At 44.0% G+C, this 21,974-nt stretch overlaps 1 protein-coding gene across 1 annotated transcript in view; it reads left to right on the top strand.

The window, feature by feature from the left end:
* Window positions 1–18,860, top strand: part of TAOK2 (TAO kinase 2) — a 30,086-nt gene extending 11,226 nt beyond the window's left edge. Inside the window, exons 14-19 of the mRNA XM_015810527.1 lie at window positions 290–418; window positions 1,324–1,527; window positions 3,915–4,154; window positions 13,027–13,239; window positions 14,293–14,475; window positions 18,354–18,860. Of these exons, the coding sequence (XP_015666013.1) occupies window positions 290–418; window positions 1,324–1,527; window positions 3,915–4,154; window positions 13,027–13,239; window positions 14,293–14,475; window positions 18,354–18,860 (1,476 nt within the window). The remainder of the gene's footprint in view (window positions 1–289; window positions 419–1,323; window positions 1,528–3,914; window positions 4,155–13,026; window positions 13,240–14,292; window positions 14,476–18,353) is intronic.
* Window positions 18,861–21,974: the final 3,114 nt, after the last annotated feature.

Genomic DNA, 21,974 nt, shown 5'->3' with positions numbered 1-21,974 from the left:
CCAGCAGTTCAGCAGTTCGATTCTCACCGGCTCAAGGTTGACTCAGCCTTCCATCCTTCCGAGGTTGGTAAAATGAGGACCCCGATTGTTGGGGGGCAATAGGCTGACTCTGTAAACCGCTTAGAGAGGGCTGTAAAGGTTGTGAAGTGGTGCTTAAGTCTAAATGCTATTGCTATCTTCTGACTATGTACAAAATTGTCAGTATGCATGCAAGCCTAGGCATGGCTAAGCTGTCTTTCTGTTCCACTTCCATCATTGGTGACCCTGACCACTCCTCCTACTTCTGCAGGCAAAAGCTGCCCTGGCTGAAGAGAAAAAATTTCAGCAACATATCTTGGGTCAACAGAAGAAGGAGTTGGGCAACTTACTTGAATCACAGAAGCGCCAATATAAATTACGGAAGGAGCAGCTGAAAGAGGTACCCTGATTTGAAGGGTGGCGAAACATAGCAGCAGGAAGCCAAACTTCATTATCCCATAATAGTTGGCAGCTGACTTTCCAAAGTTCCATTTGCCACCTTACCTCTGCCTGTGACTATGAAGCCTTTCTTATTTTGATTTGTTTTATTTCATATATAATGCTGCAAATTCCTTCTGTAAGGGAAGATAAAATATTCAACTGGTCTTTAGGAATATGTGGGAAATAACATGTCCTAAAAGACCAGAAATAACCAAGTGAGATTTATGCTGTCATGCTGACAGTTCCTAAGTATGCAGCCTGTATCTTTGAAGAAAAAGATAGAAATAGCATAGAATTGTTTCCCTGAGAGTCACACAATAAGGATTTTTATAGGCAGAGCAAACATATAATGTGGCGAACATGGAGAGACATTTCCGAAAGTCGGGGTTTTATGTCCTCCATGTTTTTTGTTGCTCCGGGACAAAAACAAAATGGTATATTAAAAAGGAAACAAACACTTGCCCACAGGTATATTTTACAAGCATTCTTTTGGAATTCTGCACCTGTTACCTCCAGCCATAAACTGTTTGTCAAGATAGCTTTCCCCAATATACATCTTGGTATGTGAACTAGAGATAATGAGACCTGTATTCCAAAATCCCTGGGCTGACCAAATTGAGAGGAATCTACCTACAGTTTTTTCCAGTCTTGTACACAAATGTAGGAGGGGAGATTACTGTACTTCCCCACATCTAAATTTGCACGTCACGTTAACCATAATTCAGTGGTGTACTGCATTGTGTGTTAGCGTGTTGGATGAACTCGGTTAGCGCAGTTTGTGAACATGCTGCCCTTCAACAGCCAAAGCTTAGCTCAATGTGCCAACAAAGGAGTGTTCACTTTTTCCCACTATTCCTTTTGCAGGAGCTGCAGGAGAATCAGAGCACACCCAAGCGGGAAAAGCAGGAATGGTTGCTGAGACAAAAAGAGAATATGCAACACTATCAGGCTGAAGAAGAGGCCAACCTTTTGCGGCGCCAGCGGCAATACTTTGAGCTACAATGCCGCCAATACAAACGCAAGATGCTGCTGGCACGCCATAACTTGGACCAAGATTTGCTGCGGGAGGTGGGGACCAGTAATTGGTGCCTGGTGGGAGCAGGAAGGGGATGTTGGTCTATGTTTGAAAAGCAAAACTGCAGGAGATGTACTCTGGGGGGTGGATGTGTTGGGCAGGCTAAATTGTGTGCCCATTTTTCCACCCGTATCTCTTTGGAAAGAGTTGGCATAATGAACGGTTACTTGAATGTCTGCCTTTGCAAGCTCTTTATTTATTAATTAAATGTCCACTAATTAAATGAAGTTAGGCCACCCAATTCCATAGCAACTCTCCACAGGGTATAATATTAAACCATTTAAAATATTACAATACAAAACCATATATAGAAACCGTTCAGAGAAAAATAGCACAGCCTAATTAAGAGGAGTCTGCCATCAACTTTAGTCCAAGGCCTGGAGAACAGCCAGGTTTTGTTTAAATTGTGCCAGATTGGAGGCTGTATGACTCTTGGGGGGTTGTTTTAGAAGACAAAGCCCCGACTCTTTTGGTCCCATCGGATAACATTGTCTGAATAAATAGGAACCAGAACATGTTGACTGTAGCTAGTCATGGGATGAGCAGATAATCCGCCATGCCACGAAGGACATTTATAGGTAACTAGACAACCGGTGACCCATCAGGTCATCCTTTCAGAGATGTTTCCTTACCAGATTCCTGAATGGCAGAAGGTCTAATGTAGTGTCTTCACTGGAAAAATTGCCCATGTTGAACTGTATAGCACAATCAGACATCAGCACAGGAAATATTTTATGACATTATGTATTATGTCATAAACTGTTTTATGATAATTTTGATGTCATAAAATGTTTTTTTAAAATTTGCCAAATTTCAATTCCATGGGAGTTGCAGGTCTCTAATTTTGTATACTTTATGCAAATTAATCCATATGGGGAGCCTTGGTTCAAAAATAGTTGCCTAAAGCATCATTTCACCCAGTTAAAGGTTATGGAAATGAGAGTTTTAGAAAGAGAGAGGAAGAGAGATAAGCAGCACCTTAAATTGCACCTGGAAGTCTGTTGGTAAATGCAGCTTTCATGTATTCCTGGCCACAACTGCCACCAGCTGTTTGAGCAGTTGTGAGTCCATGAAGATCTTCAAATTGTGCTACAGTCCCGAAGGGGGGAAGTATTAGCCCTTTCAAGACTAAAGATGGAATATCTCCAGACCTGGGTAGTCCACATACTCAAAACCACTTGGTCTTCTCAGGGTTGGGTGTTTCTACCCATCTACATCTACACAGCCTCAAGGAGTGGAACAAGACCTTGAGATAATCACCTGGTCAGCCCAGAGTCAAGACGTAACAGTTGGAGATCATAATCAGTCATGATATCTGACCCCAAATCAGTGCAGTCCTGTGTAGCTACTACATTGGAGTATGTGTGAGGTGCATTGAGATCTAATCCACCCTGTGTGTCGAAAGTCTTGGGCTTGAGCTCTCTGCCAACACCAGCTAAACCCAGTTACAGAGAAAGGAGGAGAGCCACTCCCAATCCCTAGATGGTCCAGAAGGATATCATGGCTGATAGTATCGAAAGCTGCTGGGAGACCAAAAAGAATGATTGGCCTCCCCAATTCTCTCTCCTCTAGTGGTCAACAGGTGTAGCCAAAGCTCTCTCAGGTCTAAAAGTATGTCCTAACTCCGAATCCTGATTGGAAGGTAGCTAGATAACTTTTTCTCCAAAGCCCCATGAAGATCTAGCTCAGCCACCTTCTCAAAAAGAGGAGGTTGGGGGGGGGAAAACACTTTCTACCCCACACTTTTTCCTCTTCCCCTCCCCTAGTTTCCCATTGTTTTCATTTTCTTCTGTGTTTTATATTTTATATTCTGAGAAACTAATAAATTTTGACACGGAAAAAGGTTAGAGATGGGGGACGGGGACACACAGCTGTTGTATCCCCAATCATCCACATCCATCCATTAACCATAGATTACTGCTTTTGTGTAAGGGTGAACCCAGTGAGTGGCTAGGAATGAAGCAATTCTATTTGAGAGAATTACTAAGAAATGAATTAATTCCATTTCAACCGCATGTCCAGCTCTCAAAACACTTAAAATCCAGTTCTCATGCTTGCATCCTTCCAAGTTCAGGTGATGACCATTTTCTGACATCTTTCACAAACCATAAGGATTAGAAACTACTGTGAGGCTGAGTTTTACAGGGTACAGCTTCTAGTTTTAATCACTCACTCACTGTTCACTAATGCAAATAGGATACTGCCCAAGGGTAATGAAAAAGAGTTGCTGTCGTCAGGCCATTAGAGAAGAGGGAAGTCACTGGAAGTCTTTGGACAAAAGAAAGAAAAATGCTGAGTATTTCATATGTATTGGAACCGTAGATATTCTTTATGGAACATGACATTCTGACTGCTCTCTTTCCCCATCCCCCACCTCCAGGAACTGAACAAGAAACAAACACAGAAGGACCTGGAGTGTGCCATGTTGCTGCGCCAGCATGAGTCCACCCAGGAGTTGGAATTTCGTCACCTTCATACTGTCCAGCGTACCCGCACAGAGCTTACCCGTCTGCAACACCAAACTGAGCTGTCAAACCAGCTGGAATACAATAAACGTCGTGAACAGGAACTGCGCCAGAAGCATGCCATGGAGGTCCGGCAACAGCCTAAAAGCCTCAAAGTAGGTGCTACCTACACCCCGCCTTGCTGCCAGTTGTGCCCGGAAGGGCAGGTTGTGGGAATTCTGGAGTCAGGGCAGGGGCACTCGTGGGTGACAGAAATGGACAGATATGAGGCTGAAAGTCTAGACTTTGGACAGGACCTTTTGGGTGGGTGTGATCCTTGTGACAGTATGGCGGGGGATCATGAGCATCTGGCAGATTTGGAATACGTGCCCACTGAGTATCTAGATCCCAAAGGATGTCAGTTGGACGTCCTGGAATCAGATTGTGTTTGTGATGATCCAGGTGATGGCACACATGTTGGAGAGGTTTTGGAGTCAACTCAGGGCGAAGCTGAGGTAGTAAATGTGGGAAGAAAATATCCAGACCTTTTAGGGAAGTATACATATACAAAGAACATTTTTAAGCCTGCGCTAGACAGTCACGAACAGGTGGTCCAGGAAGGCAATCAAGAGGAGGAAACTCCAGAGCTGGAAGCAGTGCATGCTGGGTCTCATGTCCAAGAGTGGTCACAGAAGGGCGTTCTAGGCTTGAGGGATCAGGGCGTAGAGTCTTTGATGTCAGAAATGAGAGATTGCGGAGAGGCGAAGCCAGATTGGCCCTACATGGCAGATATAATTCCAGATGAGCAGGAAGCAGCAATTTTGGAGGAAAGACAGGAGTGTCTCGGGCTTGACGGGGAGGATCACGATGTCTTAGGGTCAAGCAGCAAAGGGTGGATTTTAGACTATTCTATGGCAAGCCTAAAACAGCAAGAAGTATATAGCAAGGGAGTTACCGATGTAGGTCTCCACCAGACGTTTCTTGGAGAGCTGGATGGCTGCAGAGACGCTTCTGAGGCTCTGCTGCCAATCTGGGGGCGACCAGGTGCTCCCGAGCCTGATGGCCAAGAAGCCGATGATGAGCTAGAGCCATTTCTGTGCACAGAGGATTTGTACACTCCGTCTCTCCCCACTATCCTTGAGGAGGGGTCCTTGAGAGGATCAGGTGATGGCTGCCCAGCCAGTGACGATCCTTACAGTCAACAGGGGGCTGGCAAGTCCCATCCAGGGGCCCCTCCTGTGGCAACCTTTCTGCCCCATGTTCTCTGTGTGGCTTTGGCCTTGTTGGTCTCTGCATATCCTTGTGCCCCCACTCTCCTGCTTTTGCTCGCTGCTCTCTGGGCCCAGGGGGGCAGTTTTCAAGATATCCTCCTGGCCCTTGAAGGATTCTTAGTGGGCCTGGGGGTTACATACACCCTGTTGCACTCTGTTTTTCTTCTCTCCGGGTCCTCCTTTCTTCTTCTTATCAAGTTGGGGGGTACGGTGGGCGTGGTGGGGTTGAGTGCCAACAGGGGGCGCCTGTATGTTCCGGTCATTCTTTTGGCCTCCTACCTCTTAGCTTCTCCCTGGGTTTTCCTGCCCCTTTATCTCCTTGGGGCCCTGGCCAGGCGCACTCTAAAGGGATTCCCCCGCCACGCCCGTCGGTTTTTGCTCTTGGCTCTCCTGCATTTCCCACGCCCGGTTTTCCGCATCCTACAGCGCCTGGGGCTGGTTAGCGAACAGGGGCTCTTCCGCCTCTTCCCCAAAACAAACAAAGGCAACTTCCGGAGTCGTATCCCAGTGCTATCCCGCCAGTGGCAGCCATCCCTCCCTTGGCACCACCGGATCCTCTCTCTCCTTGCCAAACCGATCCGTACCCTCAACAGGATTCTCACCAAGGTGATCTGCGCTCAGCTGCCCCCTTCCATGCTTCACTGCCTCAAGGGCTTGTATGTCTTGAGGGAGGAAAAGCCCAGCCGTATCCCCTGCTTGGTGGCCCGTGCGGCCAGGCCCGGAGGCCGATCCAGCGGGCCAGTGAGACGGTCGACTAGAAGTAGTGGTCGTGTGCGTGAGTCCCTCCCTGTCAGGAAGCCCTGGAGATAACCGCCCTCAGTACCTTGGGTTTCTACACCTTGCCTAGCATTGTGAAACAAGCCATTCCAGTTGAATTGCTGCATCCTGTCTCTTCCATGCAATATTCCGTGCCGTGGGCCAGCTTCCGGAACTCTGGGCAATCAGACAGAAGCACTTTTTCAGTATTTACTCTCAAAGCCATTTTTTTTCCTCCCTCCAAGGTTTGTTGATGTTTTGCTGTCTTGTTACCAGGAAGCTCTGGGCAGGATGTGTTTAATATGTGCCCATATTAAAGAAACTTTAATATGGGCAGAGAGGAGAACCAAACCTTGTGCAAGCTCTGATTGTTTATATATTGGGGATGGATGGGGGGGGGGGTTGTCTTGTGTCCATTGTGTGAACGAGGAAAGAATCACCTGATCCCTTTTGAGTCAGCTATTTGGGAGGGCCAAATATTTCCTATTTCCATCATCTGGGATAAGACGTTGAGCTCCAGGTTCGCCAATCCTTACAAATTCTTTCTCGTAACCCCTATTTAAAAGATCCAGTAATGGCTGTTTTTCCCATCTTCAGCATCTCTTGCACAGTGAGGACATACATACGTGCCTTCATTTCAAGCCATTTTTACCTTCTGAAAAGCTTTGAGTTCCAATTCCTGCTAAAATACATTAGTTCTTCATCTGCCACAGAAAAAAAGAAACCCCCTTTACAATGAAATGAAAGCTTGAGAAATTAAACATGTTTTGAAAACCCAATTTTTTCAGCTCCTGAGTGTTTGCCTAGTTTTAAGTGATTCTTTCGCCGTTGGTATATATTTCCACCATTGGTATGTGTGTGTGTGTGTGCATGTTTACACACACACATATATATATATATTTATCATTTTTCACCATATATGTAACAATCCCCCTTTTTAAAAGTTTGAACTTGAATGTACATATTTGTATTTGTGGGTAGGTTGGTAAGTTTTATATATATTTTTATGGAGGGAGGAAAGGGGCGCTAATACATTTTTTAAACAATACAATTTGACTGAAAATGGGAGAAATTCATAAAATGACAGCTTATTGCTGTAGATTTTTTCACTTGAAACAATAATGGGCCATCCAGTAGCTTTTCCCCCCCTTTTTTCTTCTTTTTAAATGAGAAACCACATGCTGGCATTTGAAGTGAATGGCTTGGCATTGAGGTGGTTTGCTTTAGCATAGGCAGTTGCATTTTGGTCAAAGAGAAGAAAAATTACTAAATATGAAATTTTAAGTTTCTGTACGTATGTCTCCTGCAGCCAGGGCATAGGCAACCTCTTTAAATTACATAAAAACCAAAGTTGTTTTGTCTTTTAATGCTTCCCCCAGCGTGGTTTGAGGCCTTATAGATAAGAGAGCAACCTTTTCATATTTTTTTTTTTACAAAACTGGAAACCTAGACCCATCTCTAAAGTGCAGGGACAGATCTCAGAACTGTGATGCTCCATTTTTCTTATCTTTCCCAGGGGCCAGATATGCCTTATCTTCCAAGGAATGGTGTGCCCCATTTGGGGGAACTGCCTCATAACATCACAGACCCCTTTCCTTCACTTTTTATACTTCTTTTAAACTTTGCTACCATATCATTTCCAAGAAACATTTCCTTAAGCTTTAAGGTGAAAGTGTTAACACACACATACCTCACTGGCTAGTATGACATGCTTGTCCCCCTCCCCCCCAATCACCTGCAGCTTGCTTCTTAGTGACCCTGTCACACTGGGAGGAGAGGCCTGTTTTTTACCTCCAATTAACAGCCAGGCCAGAGAGTTCTGGCTAACCCAAATGCTTGTGCTGCTTTCTTGTATGGATCCACCTTTTTCCCTTTTTTAAAAAAACTTTGAGCAGGTAAGCACTATCACAACCCGTCCCTCTCTTCTGATAAATACCCTCTAGATATTTATCTTATAAGTGCAGTATCTTGATCCATTTTAATTGTGAAATCCCCTGCATTGGGATGACTTTGTCAAAGAATAAGGGGAAGCTGCTGCATAAAATTCCAGTTTAGTTTGCATTTGTTATTTTGTTGGTTAACTAGCTTTCAGAAGTTTTATTTATTTGGTAGGGAATAAAACCAAAAGCTCAGTGAATTCCATATAAACATATATAATCACAGAATCAGTATTTTTTTAACCCACTCAGGATGTTTATGCGACTGACCACCAAGAGACTTTGGGAATAAATCCTGTTTGTTTCAATAGCAGTTAATTAAGACAATTGGTTTTGCCGTGGCTAAATTTTTTGTCTTTTTGAGTTCTTCATCAACTGCAGTCAATACCAAGTTTTATAGAGTTAATCAGTTTGAAACAGACTTCATTTCTATTTATTTCGGTAGCATAATTTTAGAACGGTTACTTCTAAGCATTTCTATGTATTTTTTCAGTTTCTTATATCCATTCATGTTGTAGCTAGTCCAGTTCCCTCTTCCCAATTTGCAACCTCACCCATCAATACATTTCAGATTATCCTAAATTAGATATAATTCCATGTTCATTGATTCTGGCTTTTGGTCCCATGTTTGCATAAAGCACATACCTTGCATTTCTCCCTTTTTTGGTTCATCTGTGATTTTTTTAATTTATTCCAATTTTGCATCATCCATGGATTTGTGTATTTTTTTAGCATTCCTCTTAACCTTTATTTTTTTTGGCCAAACTTGTTTTCATTAATCTAGATTCTATTTTGTCCATTTTAATAATGTATTTTGTATTCCCATTTTTGTGTGTTTGAACTGTTTTTTTTTCTCTATCTTCATCATTTTAAAAAACTATGTTAAATATTTTTAATTTATTTCTCCCATTTTGTGTGGGGGGGACATTCTTCTGTGGTTTATTTATTTCTCCCTTCCCTGTTGTGGATGCATGTGAAATTTTGAAGGAAAAAGAAATAAAAATTCTGCACCACAAGTCACCACCTCTGTATTGTGAGTTTTGAGTTTGATGTGATTTGATTTTTAAGAAAATAGGGCACTTAAAAGCTGGGCTATATGTCTTATTTTCATGTACTCTGTGTCACAAAATATCCTCAAGTGATGTACTTTTAGATTTCCAAAAGTAAAATTATTTGGAGGGTGTAAGTGGAGGTCTGTTCTTCCACATTCCACTGTTGTCTTAATTCAGGGGTCTTCAAACTTGGCCCTTTTATGGCTTGTGGACTTCAACTCCCAAAATTCCTCAGCCAGGCACTAATTCCTAGTACCTCATTTCTCTCTCTATGACCTCTCAAGCATGAGGTGTTCATGAAATGAATTAAAATAACATACATAGGTGAAAAATGTGTAATCTAGACAATTTCCCCCCCACACCATTTGTGGTTTGGGGTCATTTTAGATGTTGTCCAAAGAGTGATGAAAGATTGTAGCCATGAAAGAATTGCTCTTGAGGCAAGAAGCCTCAAGCAGTTAGGCGTAGCATAAATTACAGGTGATTGAGTGGGTTTTGATATGAGGGATGTCATCAGAAATGCAAGGAAATAAACATTTTGCTCATCAATATGAGCTTTGGGGTGTATTAGACTCTGTTTAAATAAAAAGAGAATAGCATTTCTTTGGCAACTCAAAAGTTCACTTCTGTGTGTCCAAAATTCACACCACAATTGGAAACATAGCTTGTATTAAAAACAAACAAACCATGTACTTTGGACTAGCCCCATCTCCTGCATCACGTTTTGTGATAGTCAAGTGAATTCCTGCCCGATACATCAACTTTTGCGCAAAACTTTCCCTACCTTTGCGCTTTCCATGTGGTCAATTTAGCATGGATAATGGGGGCTGTAGTCCACACATAACTGGAATGCACCAAATTGGAAAAACTGATGTAAGCATTCTTCATGAATTATTTTAAACTCTAGTAGGTGGTTCAAATTCTGTACTGAATTGTTTGGTGTGACTGTTTTTTTTAGCCTGGCTGACAAACCAATAAATCACTAAAAGGCCTAGCCAAAGAACCGAACTTTTCCAAAATTCAAAAATCATTAATGACATTTGTCCTTTGTAACTGCAGGTCCATTTTTGTCGAATGTATGAAGTTTGGGTCCATCATAACATTTTGTATGAGAGACTCTTGTCTCTCAAAATCAGCCTATAGCTGAGTTTGTTCTGTCGATGACTAAAAATAATATTTTTGGTTTTGCTAGGCAAAATGTGATGTCAATTTCCATTTGAAATCTTAATGCTGAAGCTGCTCTCTCATCCTTCCTTCCACTTCTCCAACATGTATTTTGAAAGGGACCTAGATAGTGTTTAGATTAGAAGACCTAAAAGGACATTTTTAAAGTGTGTGCAGGTTACCCCCAACGGAGCTAAGTCTTCAAAAAGTATCCTGTAGAAACTTCCCAACCCTCAACATGAGAATGAAGAATATTTTCTGTTGCATAGCAGGATAGAGGATGAAGAGCCATCAGCTCTTTAGGGAATGGGTGTTGAGAATATCACCTACAGTCTATATTTAGACCATGATGTAGAGCTGCAATGATGTCATTTTTTATACAGTTATGGTAATTTGCACTGAAAATTTTTTGCCCCTGAAAATTTTCCACTTTAGCATTTTTAGAAAAACCAACATGCAGTTGTCTCAAAGCTGCTTTTTCAAAGCTGTTTTTTCTTGAGGAAGAAGGACAAAATGTTTCATTTCTCACTCAAGAAACTTCATTAGTTGTGATTGTGGGGGGCGGGGGATGGAAGGATAGGTACTGACAGTTGACACTGAATTTTGGGGATAGGTTCTGACTGGATGGGCGGGAGGGAGGGAGGGGGATCAGAACGATTGTATTTCTGTGCAGTCATCTGGTTGTTAGCACTCTCTCTGAGAGCTGTTGAGGCCGCTTGAGAGTTTTATCTTTGCCCTCAGGCTCACTGGAATCAGAGTGCAATTGGTTGTGGAGTCTTCTTGGAACTGCTGCAAGGGCTGCGTTGTAGACTGGAGGTAGGTGATCCACAACCAATTGCACTCTCTTTCAGGTGACTCTGAGGGCAAAGATAAGCCCCCAAATGGCCTGAAGAGCTCTCAGGGAGAGTGTTGATGACCAGATGACTTCAAAGAAATGCAATCCTTCTACCCCCACCATCTGATCAGCACCTATCCTTCCACACCTCCCCCGCCATCAGAAATGATGAAGTTTCAAACGTTTTGTACTTCTTCCTCAAGGAAAAAACAGTCCAGTGGCCTTTTGAAAAAGCACCTTTGAGCCAACTGACTGTTGGTTGACAGAGAATCTCCACAGACATGCAACACGCAGTTGTTTGGCACACATCAAGGTGTGCGTATATAGTTCAGAATCTGGCATATCATTCATTTGTGCTTTTTTATATTCAGGAATGATCATTGATAACTCGGGAAGAAACAAACAAGCAAATATTTACTGAATGTTTGTCCAAGGTTTAAGTCCTCTTGAGCAAGCAGGACCCTGGTAAATTTCTCTCCTGGAGCATTTTTGGCTGTCAGCCAAACATAGATAAATAGGAAATAGAATCAAGGGCACTGGGGAGAACTAGCTAGAACTACCCTTTAGCTGCTTCTCAGTTCATAATACAGGTAGTCCTTGACTTATGACCACAATTGGGACCAGAATTTTCATTGCTAAGCAAGGCAGTTGTTAACTATGCCGTACCCAATTTTACAACTTTTTTTGCCACGGATGTAAAGCGAATCACTGCAGTTGTTAAAGTGGATCGTGCAGCCATTAAGTGAATCCGGCTTCCCCTATTGACTTTGCTTGTCGGAAGCCAGCAAGGAAGGTCACGAATAGCAATCACATCACCTCAGGACGTTGCCACCATTGTAATAAATGTTGGTTGCGAAGCGCTTGAATTTTGTTCGTGGGAATGCAGTGACAGTCGTAAGTGTGAGGATTGGTTGTAAGTCACTTTTTTCAGCGCCGTTGTAACTTTGAATGGTCGTTAAATGGATGGTTGTAAATCGAGGACTACCTGCACCTTCTGTAGAGAATTTCTAGCGGGTCTCCCCTCCTGTTCCCATTGTCCTAGTGCAGGGGTAGGCACTAGGACCTATGAAGTCCACGAGTCATAAAAGAGCCAAGGTTGCCATCCTCGCATAATGGCATATATGAAGCTTCTTCATCAACTCGTTCCGTTGTTTTTTTCCATGCAGCCTTATGCCATTTAACCCTTATGGGGTTTTAGGCAGAAAGAAAGCCCTCCTGGTCCTGTTACTTGAAGCTACCTCACGGGCAATGTCAGCCAATGCATACTGCATTGTTGTTTCATGAGGCAAATCCCATTTGGGGTATTTCTAGTTTGAATTGGGTATGTCTAGTCTAGTGAAAAGAAGGACTGGAGGGTGACATGATAGCAGGGGCTGCCATAAAGGAGAAGGGGGTCAATCTATTCTCCAAAGCACCTGAAGGCAGGATGAGAAGCAATGGATGGAAACTAATCAAGAAGAGAACTAAGACCTTAGAACTAAGGAGAAAATTCCTGACAGTAAGAACAATCAGTGGATTGCCTCCAGAAGTTGTGAATGCTCCCACACTGGAAATTTTTAAGAAGAGATTGGACAACCATTTGTTTGAAATGGTATACTATGGGTTTCCTACTTGGGGGGTGGTGTTGGACTAGAAGACCTCCAAGGTCCCTTCCAACTCTGTTATTTTTCATCAAGCTACAATACAGGAGGCATCTTTTCACTCCATTAAAGCTATTTGGTTGGGCTGAAACTATTTCATATTGATGTTACTTTGATTGAAGTGGGAACATGAAAATGGTAAAACTACTAGGTAAAACTAGATTTCGTTTATTCCCACCAAAACCCCACTGGTGGGAGTTGTTTGTCTAATACATGCTCCTGTCTCTCTCTCTCTCTCTCTCTCTCTCTCTCTCTTTCTCTCTCTTTCCTTTCTTCCTTTTGCATTTGTTCTTTATTTGCAATTCTCATTCTCTCTCCTCTGGTCACTGGCATTGTTGTTTTTGTTTTCTTGTTTTCCCCCTTTTTCTCCTCTTCCTCCTCTTGCTACCCTAGTCCAAAGAACTGCAAATTAAAAAGCAGTTTCAGGACACCTGTAAGATCCAGACGCGGCAATACAAGGCCCTTCGCAACCACCTCTTGGAGACCACCCCAAAGAGCGAGCACAAGGGGATCCTCAAGCGTCTGAAGGATGAGCAGACCCGCAAGCTGGCCATCTTAGCCGAGCAGTACGACCACAGCATCAATGAAATGCTCTCCACCCAGGCCGTAGGTACCCCGCGCTGCCCTCCCCCTGGGTGGGAGAGAGGGAGGAGTCGGCCCTTCCTCTGTCCACGGAGAAGAGCGTTTTCCAACCATGCTTTGAATCCTAGACCCCAACCAATTCTTCTTTCAGTTTTTCTTTCCATCCTCATCCCCCTTCCCCCAGCTTTGGCCAGCAAAAGTTGGAGATAAAATGACCAATCCCATTGGATATGGGTTGACCCCTTGAGGTAGAATTTAATCTACCTTGAATAAAGCCCGAGAGAATGATTTATCCTTAAAACATTGCTTTGATTTTATACCAGTTTAATTGTCTTGTTTTTTCCCAAAAGAAACAATGGAAGAGAAGATGCTGAGAATAGCCCACATTTTAGAGAGCCGTAATTGCTTGCTCCCCAAACTGTAGTCCCCCCAAGGCTTCCTTGCAAAGAGGCTGGCTGCCAAACCACAATGTCCATTGTGCAATGGGGCCCTTGTTCACAGGGCTCCGAAGCATGCCTTTCTCTGTAGCATCTTCACTCCCAAAGAAACCCCTTCTGAGGTGGGTGACTAGTTTTAAAGTTCTGGGGCTAATAGAGTTCCCTTTGCCATAATTGCGTAACGAATATCAGCTTTGATCTCCTGACTCCATAAGCAACGTGAACATGACAGCAGTTGCTTGGTATTAAAATGGACTCTTTATTGGGGCAGGTAGGAGGTGCTTCCCAAACAGAATAGGCAAATCCCAGAGGTACCCATTGTCCTTTGTTGAGATAGGAGATGCTCAGCTAGTAGAATTTTTAGCCGTTGTCAACTAGGGAGCCCTACCACAAACAGGAGTTTCGATATATAATCATCTTGAGGTAGCAAGCCCGCCCCCCAGCAACAGTTATGCAAAGCAGACAGGCCAGACGGAGTCCCCTGTAATAGTTTGAGGCCAGGGCCCATTCCAGAAGCATAGGAAGCACGGATTATGAAGACTCGGAGGCCAAGCTAGTCTTGTCCTTTTAAGAACCATTCTATCCTAAGGATGGGTTTTGTAGTGCAGGGCCTTATGTCGCCTTCTTCCTTTCTTCCTAGCTGCGTTTGGATGAAACTCAAGAGGCAGAATACCAAGTCCTAAGGATGCAGCTGCAGCAGGAGCTTGAGCTGCTGAACGCTTATCAGAGCAAAATCAAGATCCACACCGAGGCCCAGCATGAACGTGAGATCAAGGAGCTGGAGCAGCGGGTGTCTATCCGCAGGGCCCTCCTAGAGCAAAGAGTAAGTATTTCCTGCTCTCCCTGCCTCTCCAGGAAAAAGCCTGTGGAGCTTGGGGTCCAGAGATATTGCAGCACCCACCCAGATCCATGGCCCCATTTTCAATCCCACTCAAGAGGTCCCAGATGTGAATTGTTCTCCACCATGCAAATCTAAGGTATTTATTCTCTTAGTACTAAACTAAACTAGTACTAAACTAAAGATGAACTAGCTTTTTCTGTTGAGTGCTACAGTCCCTCGAAGAAACTGTTGGAGACCATATATATAAAAAAGTGGGTGGGGCTTCAGGGGGTTTGGAACAGCCTGAGCCAAAGAGGACTTTCTGATATCCCTTTTTGACCCCTCATACTGACATTCCTGGTTTCTTTCTTTTTTCTTTTTGCCTTTGGATGTCACTGTCCCCACCTGGCAGCCTAGAACAGAATCCTTGTCCTTGAGACCTGACCTCACACTGTGTCTCCAGGCAAGAAGTTATCCATTGCTAATCCATAATCACTTCAGAGGCCCTGTGAGAATCAGCACTCTTAATTACTGTAGTGTAAATAATTTCACTTTCCAGGCTGTAGTCTGAGATGAGCTGTTCTGGGCTTTGTGGATGATATTCCCCCGTGAACTACATTCTGGAACAGAAAAATCACAGTGGTTGAATGGTGTTCATATTGATCGTAGTGTACAGATAATTCCTTTTGAAAAAGCTTGATCAGCTTTCCCTAAAGCAGGGGTAGGCAACCTTGGCTCTTTTATGACTCGTGGACTTCAACTCCCAGAATTCCTGAGCCAGCATGGCTCAGCTTGGAAACCTCTCCCTTTCCCCTCAGCTTGGCTGGCTCAGGAATTCTGGGAGTTGAAGTCCAGAGTCATAAAAGAGCCAAGGTTGCCTACCCCTGCCCTAAAGTATGTGCGAAAATCAATCAAGAATGGAAACCACTTTTATTCTGGAATCTCTCTTTATAGTTCTTTGCTTTTTAAAGGATCAGCTATTCAGAGTCATTTGGAGTTGGGCAGCCTCCAAATTTAATAAAAGAAGTAGAAATCATTCTGTTTATTCAGGAGAAAGACAATCGTGTCACAGCATTTCTGCACAGGATAGTAGCTCCAGGTTTCTAGCAATGGCCAACTGTCGGGCTGTTGAAGACTTAACCTCCCCCCAAAAAGTGCTTTATGAGGCTTGCTCCTGTTGGGTGTGGCGACGGTTTCTTCAGTGGGAATTCATGAAGGAGAAAACAGCATTCTGAAGGCATCATGTCAGTAATGCTTTGTTCATTGGCTTCCTGGAGAGATCTGATTGGTCGTTTTAGAAAGGCTACTGGATTCTCCTGGACCAGGGGTCTTGAAACTTGGCCCTTTTATGACTCGTGGACTTCAACTCCCAGAATTCCTCAGCTAGGCTGAGGAATTCTGGGAGTTGAAGTCCACGAGTCATAAAAGGGCCAAGTTTCAAGACCCCTGTCCTGGACCTCTCATCTGACTCAGCAGATCTTCTCCTGTGCTTTGAGCCATAAAGTGCCTCTCCTTGCCTGTGAAGTCACTCAGTAATGCTAGTCCTTCCTGCTTTTCGTTTTCCATGGAAAGTAGAGCAGGAATAACAATAGTATACAGTTAATCCTCAACTTACAACCACAACTGAACCCAACATTTCTGTTGGTAAGTGAAATGTTTGTTTAAGTGAGTTTTGTCCAGTTTTACAACTTTTTTGCCACAGTTGCTAAGTGACTCATTTAACGTAGTAACTTAAGATAGTGACATGGTTGTTAAGTGAATCTGGCTTCTCCATTGACTTTGCTTATCAGGAGGTCGTAAAAGGGGACCATATGATTCCCAGCACACCACAACAATCGTAAATATGAGTCAGTTGCCGAGCATCTGAATTTTGATCACGTGATCATGGAGATGGTGCAGTGGTCATGAGTGTGAAAAATGGTCAAACGTCACTTTTTCCAGTGCCGTTGTCATCAGTAAACGAGTTGTTGTAAGCTGAGGACTACCTGTACTGTGATTGAGGAGGATTTCATACAGGTGGTCCTCGGCCTACAACCGCAGTTGGGACCAGAATTTCCATTGCTAAGCAAGGCAGCTATTAAGGGTGTCCCACGTGATTTTATAACCTTTTTTTGCCATGGTTGTTAAATCACCGCAGTTGTGAAGTATATAACACAGCTGTTAAGAGAATCCGGCTTTCCCCATTGACTTTGCCAGCTGGGAAGGTTGCAGATGGCGATCACGTGACTTTGGGATGCTGCAACCATCCTAAAGAGATCCTGGTGGTTAAGCACCCAAATTTTGATCACGTGACCGTGGGGATGCTGCAATTGTCTTGTGCGAGGACCAGTCAGAAGTAACTTTTTTTCAGTACCGTTGTAACTTCATATAGTCTCTAAACAAATGGTTGCAGGTCGAGCACTATCTGTATGGCTGCTTTGAGTAAGAAAAACTCAGTGGAATTTTAGGATTATCCTCTTCTATTTTCTGTTCTTCAGATCAGTGGTAGCTTTGTACTTCTGCGGCTATTGAAATGAAGTTACTTCTCTCCTTCTGCTCCCAACCATTTTCAAATGCCATTTTTCTATTCTGGATTTAGAACTCCTCTTCCTCCTACATCAGGGGTTCTCAGCCTTGGCAACTTTAAGACTTGTGGACTTCAACTTCCAGAATTCAGCTAGCTGAGGAATTCTGGGAGTTGAAGTCCACAAGTCTTAAAGTTACCAAGATTGAGAACCCCTGTCCTACATGAATCGGAGGCATTCATGGGTCAGGTTTTGTGGGGTGTCCACAATTCTGAATGACAAGAGACATATACCTTCTGTTTCCTAGTAGCCAAGATGATTTCAGCTGTGGCAGCAAAACAATGCTGAACTGTGTTTTCATAAAGCACTAAATGCCTTTTTTTTTTACATAGAAAAATAGTTGGGAATAAGCATTATTCGGGGCACTCCAATTACACGCTCCTCCTGTCTTTGCAAAAGTTCTCTCACGGGATCACTCTAGCATGACAAAAGCAATTATTTCACTTTTAATTCCTCAATTCCTGAGGAATTTGCATTCCTAGGAATGCAAATCTCTTGCAAATGGGGTTGCTTTGTTCTGAAGTGGTGTTTTTTTTTAAAAAAATAATCTGAGCTAAAAGTCCTATCTCCGTTATTTTTATTGCTTCTTTAGTTTCAACTATGAAGTTGCAGGATTGAAACTGTGAGGATCTGAGTACAGATGCCACATCCCATATCCTCTTTTGGGGACAAGTGCCAGGAATCTCTGTTACCTCTAATTTAGGACAGATAAGTGTTAAGTGCTAGGTCTCAGTTCCTCATTAAGCAATTTATCCAACTTCCTGCATGTCTTAAAGACAGGATGTTGTTACTGAATCCAGTTTTCAATAATCTTGGTACAGATATTTCTCGACTTATAACTGAGCCTCAAATTTCTGTTGCTAAGCAAAGCAGGTTACCTTTGCCCCATTGTATGACCTTTTTTGCCATAGTTGTTAAGTGAATCATGCAGTCATTTAGTGAATCTGGCTTCTCCCATTGACTTTGTCGGAAGCGGGCTGGAAAGGTTACAAATGGTGTTCATATGACCCCAGGACGGTGCAGCAGTCATAAGTACATGCCAGTTGCCAAGCGCCCAAATTTTGATCACATGACCATGGGGATGCTGCAACGGTCCTAAGTGCAAAAACCGGTCTTAAGTCACTTTTTCCAGATCCGTTGTTAACTTCGAATGGCCACTAAACAAATGGTTGTAAACAGAAGATTATCCTTGCTGGCTACCGAGTGAGACAAAGGGCTGCTTCTCACCAGCGCAAGTGCTGGTGTCCAAGCAAGTGTGTTTGTGGATTCTTGCCCTTGAGGTCATGGTGCATTTTTTGATTTTGTTTCCTTCTCCAGATCGAGGAGGAGATGTTGGCCTTGCAGAATGAACGCTCCGATCGCATCCGCAGCCTCTTGGAGCGCCAGGCCCGGGAGATAGAGGCCTTCGACTCTGAAAGTATGCGTCTGGGATTCAGCAATATGGCACTCACAGGCATTCCAGCTGAAGCCTTCAACCAAGGCTACACGGCCCCTCCCCAACCCTGGCCCTCCCGCCCGGTTCCCCGCAGCGGCTCCCATTGGAGCCACGGAGTTCAGAATACAGCTGGTGCGCCTCACGCATGGAGGCAGCCTCCCATGCTTGCCCCGCCCCCTTCCGCCTGGCTTCATCCCCCTTCCTCATCCCCCTCCTCCTCTTCCTCTTCCTCCTCGGCTCCTAGTGGCCGCTCCAATGTGGTCATGCTGAGGAACAGCCCCCAACCCCTGCGGCGCACAGCTTCTGGCGGCCAGTCGGACCAGGGCATCAGCCGCTCTGCCAGCGTCACTTCTCACATCCTCAACGGGTCACATTTTTCCTACTCGTGAAGTGATTGGTAGAGAACAGGGAGACTTGGCTGGAGGCAAATGGGGGATTGGCTGGTGAAAAAGGGAGGGAGGCGGGGCATGTTATCCGGGGTCGATAAGTTAAAAAAACAAAAATGGGAGATGCTGTGAAACTGGACCACAGTGGAAGGCTCTCGGTCATCATCAGTAGCCTTTTGAGTTGTCAATCACCAGGAGAAGGTTTGACTGTGAGATGGAAGGTTGAATTCTCGTCCTCTGGAGCATAGCTGGGGCCTCCTCCGATCGTGGTTTTCTATCCCCCGCCAAATGGATAGAGACAATGAAGCTGCGAACATGATGTTGGCAGTCTATTCTTGTGTCCCTGATGGCTGTCGGCTGCTCCCCCAGCATCGCCACAATCTGTAGATGAAGACAGACCAAGAATAGTGTTCCAGCAATGGAGATAAAGTTATCTCTTCAGGGTGTGGCTGAATAGTCTCTTCTCTTTAGAAGAGGAAAAGAAAAACACTCCCACAATACAACAAATCCAGAATTTTTAATTGTGCATTGTGGCTTGTTTGTGGGTGTAATTGGAGCTGCTGCAGCCAGAAACCCTGCTTCTTCCTCTCCCGAGACCAGGGGTTCCTTTAAGTCAGCTTGGCTAGCAAGAGGAACGAACAGGCCTAGAAATTGGAGAGAATCCTGGATTTGCATTGATGGTGGGGCTAATCTTGCATGCTTAGAAATTTTCAGAGTGACAGTGAAGAACTTTGCATCTTGGGCATAGACACTGGGTTTTGTTCCTGCCCAAATTCACAGACAGGAGGAGATGACAGAATTTAATCTGCTTCTGTGTACCTTCCTTAACTTACTCTAGCCCACGGACGGGAGAGGGAAATGTATAGGACAGGCTACTCTGGGCTCTTAATCTGCATTGCCTTCTCTTTCTCAATCAGGGGCCTACTCCAGCTCTGGAGACTGTCTTGGCATCATGCTGGTCCCGCATGATTGGGAGAACAAATGGGTTTTCAACTCTTTTTATCCCGATCATGATCCGAATGTAGATATTAATCAGTGCCCTCCATCCACAACCTCACTGTCTGTTTTGAGATGTGTCCCTAAGACCACCCTAGTCTGGGCATCATCTGTTAACGGTCAACCCTTCAGCTTATAACATTGTCTTTCTTCTCTCGCTCTCCTCTCTTATGGAAGAAGCATCCAACAATTAACAATTCTTGTAACAAGGGGCTTTGGACTGGAGCTCTCCCCAAACACGCACATATAGCACATTTAGTTCCCTGATCACAATCTAGATTTCTGGAAGAGATTTAGCTTAGTGCTTATGCAACTAACCTTTATATGAAATTACCTCCTCCAAGTTGTTCTAGATGCAGTTTGCCCACCTTACCATTTTCAAGCCTTTTTGTTTTCTCCATATTTGTCACCAATCACCCCCTTGGCACCTTCCCTGCTCATGTTAGTCTCTTCCAATCTGCAGCTCTGCAGACCTGGGTTCATATTTGCACATAAGAGATTCGGTTGCAGAGTTCAGGGACCCAGCTGAGTCGAGTGTTTTACTTGGTTGGCTCAGATTGTACACAGTGCCATTGTCATCTCATTTCTTCCTGTGTTCCTACACATTCTCCTTCTCAAGCCATACATCCATTCTGTAAATTACAGAATAACCCAGTATGATCAAACCTCAAGGCTGTTTATCCAAGGTTTGAGATCGGGGACCACTTGACCTAATAAATGATGTTGAATGCCAGCTATCTCTACTCCGGGCTGAAAAACAGAGCCTCCCTTTCCGCTGAAAGGCAGATTAATTAACCTAAGAACAATCAGGATGAGACCGAAATGGTCCCATCAGCCGATTGAAAGGTTTACTAAATTGCGTAACTTTCCTATTTAGTAGATTTGCCTGACCTTCTTTAGTCCTCTGTCAAAGGCTGAAATCAATATTGTGAAAGGGTGTGCATTTTACAGGAACTAGAGAACTAAAAACCCAGTTTCTTTCATGAGGGTAAGTTAATCTGGTAATGAGGGTCACTTGGGATTCATTCTCTTCCTGTCCCCTTCCCCACTAAAATCTAGAAACCTCAACAGTCTTCACCAGCCTGATGTTCCCCAGATAAGTTGGACTGCAACTTCCATCAACCCCAGCCAGGACGGCTAAAGAGAACTACAGCTCAACCTCTCTGGAGGGCATCAGGGTCAGCAAGACTGTTGTAGGAAGATTTTTTGCAGTTCTTGCAAATTCTGAAGCATGGGCTCATATTCATTCACAACACTAAAGTGTTTGAATTTTAAATAATAATATATGGTGGCCAGTACTGAGGACTGCCCAGGAGAAAGTTCTTTTCTTCTAGCAGTTAATCCAGCAGAGAGTTCCATCCGACAAGAACGTCAAGGTCCTATCCGGTGGCAGCAGATACGATGGGAAAAGTGGTGACGAACTTTCCTGTTTTAAATTGCAAGTGGGAGAATTCTGAGTAAATTAAAATGCCCATTGGAAAACTAGATGTCAGGTGAGGTAGACTTCTGAGACACTAGTTTGTATGCGTTACAATTATTTTCCCTGTTTGGGGGGGGGCATCTAACTAGGCTGACTCTGACCAGTTATTAAAGTGAGCAAAAGTGAGGATTTCACCAGCTCCCATCTGCTGTTTATGTAAATAAAGCTCAGATTAGCTAGGTACAGGAGGAAAAATGCTACCCATTTCACAAAGAACCACATGTATTTTTTTTGCAGAGAAAAGTTTCAAGTTTCTCAACCCTTCGAAATGGGAGTGGAGGAGAAGTAATTCTGGAGCCCTAGAAAGAGGCATCTGTCCTAATAAGCAGAGAGGATGTTTGTCTCATTCAAACATGGGCTTCTAGAAAATCATTCAGAGCAGTTGGGGGGGGTATTGCAAGATATCCCATGCGCAAAATGAGAAGAGCCCAAATTTGTGACGGCAGAATCGAAGTTTCTTGGAAGGGCCAAGCCAGTTCATCTCTTCCTCCTCTTAAAAACATTCAAGCGTGTGAGGTTTTGCTGTTCTTGCACAAGAGCCTGAAATTTTGCCCCCCCCCCCCAGTGCAAGACAGCTGAAGCACATCTCCCTCTTCCCTAACCAAACATAACAACTTAATTCACAAATCCCCCTTTCTTTT

The sequence above is a fragment of the Protobothrops mucrosquamatus genome, unplaced genomic scaffold, assembly GCF_001527695.2.
Source record: "Protobothrops mucrosquamatus isolate PMUCROS unplaced genomic scaffold, P.Mucros_1.0 scaffold11, whole genome shotgun sequence".
Classification (NCBI taxonomy): domain Eukaryota; kingdom Metazoa; phylum Chordata; class Lepidosauria; order Squamata; family Viperidae; genus Protobothrops; species Protobothrops mucrosquamatus.
Note: the sequence above shows the minus strand (reverse complement) of the source record. Positions and strands in the feature narration are given on the sequence as shown.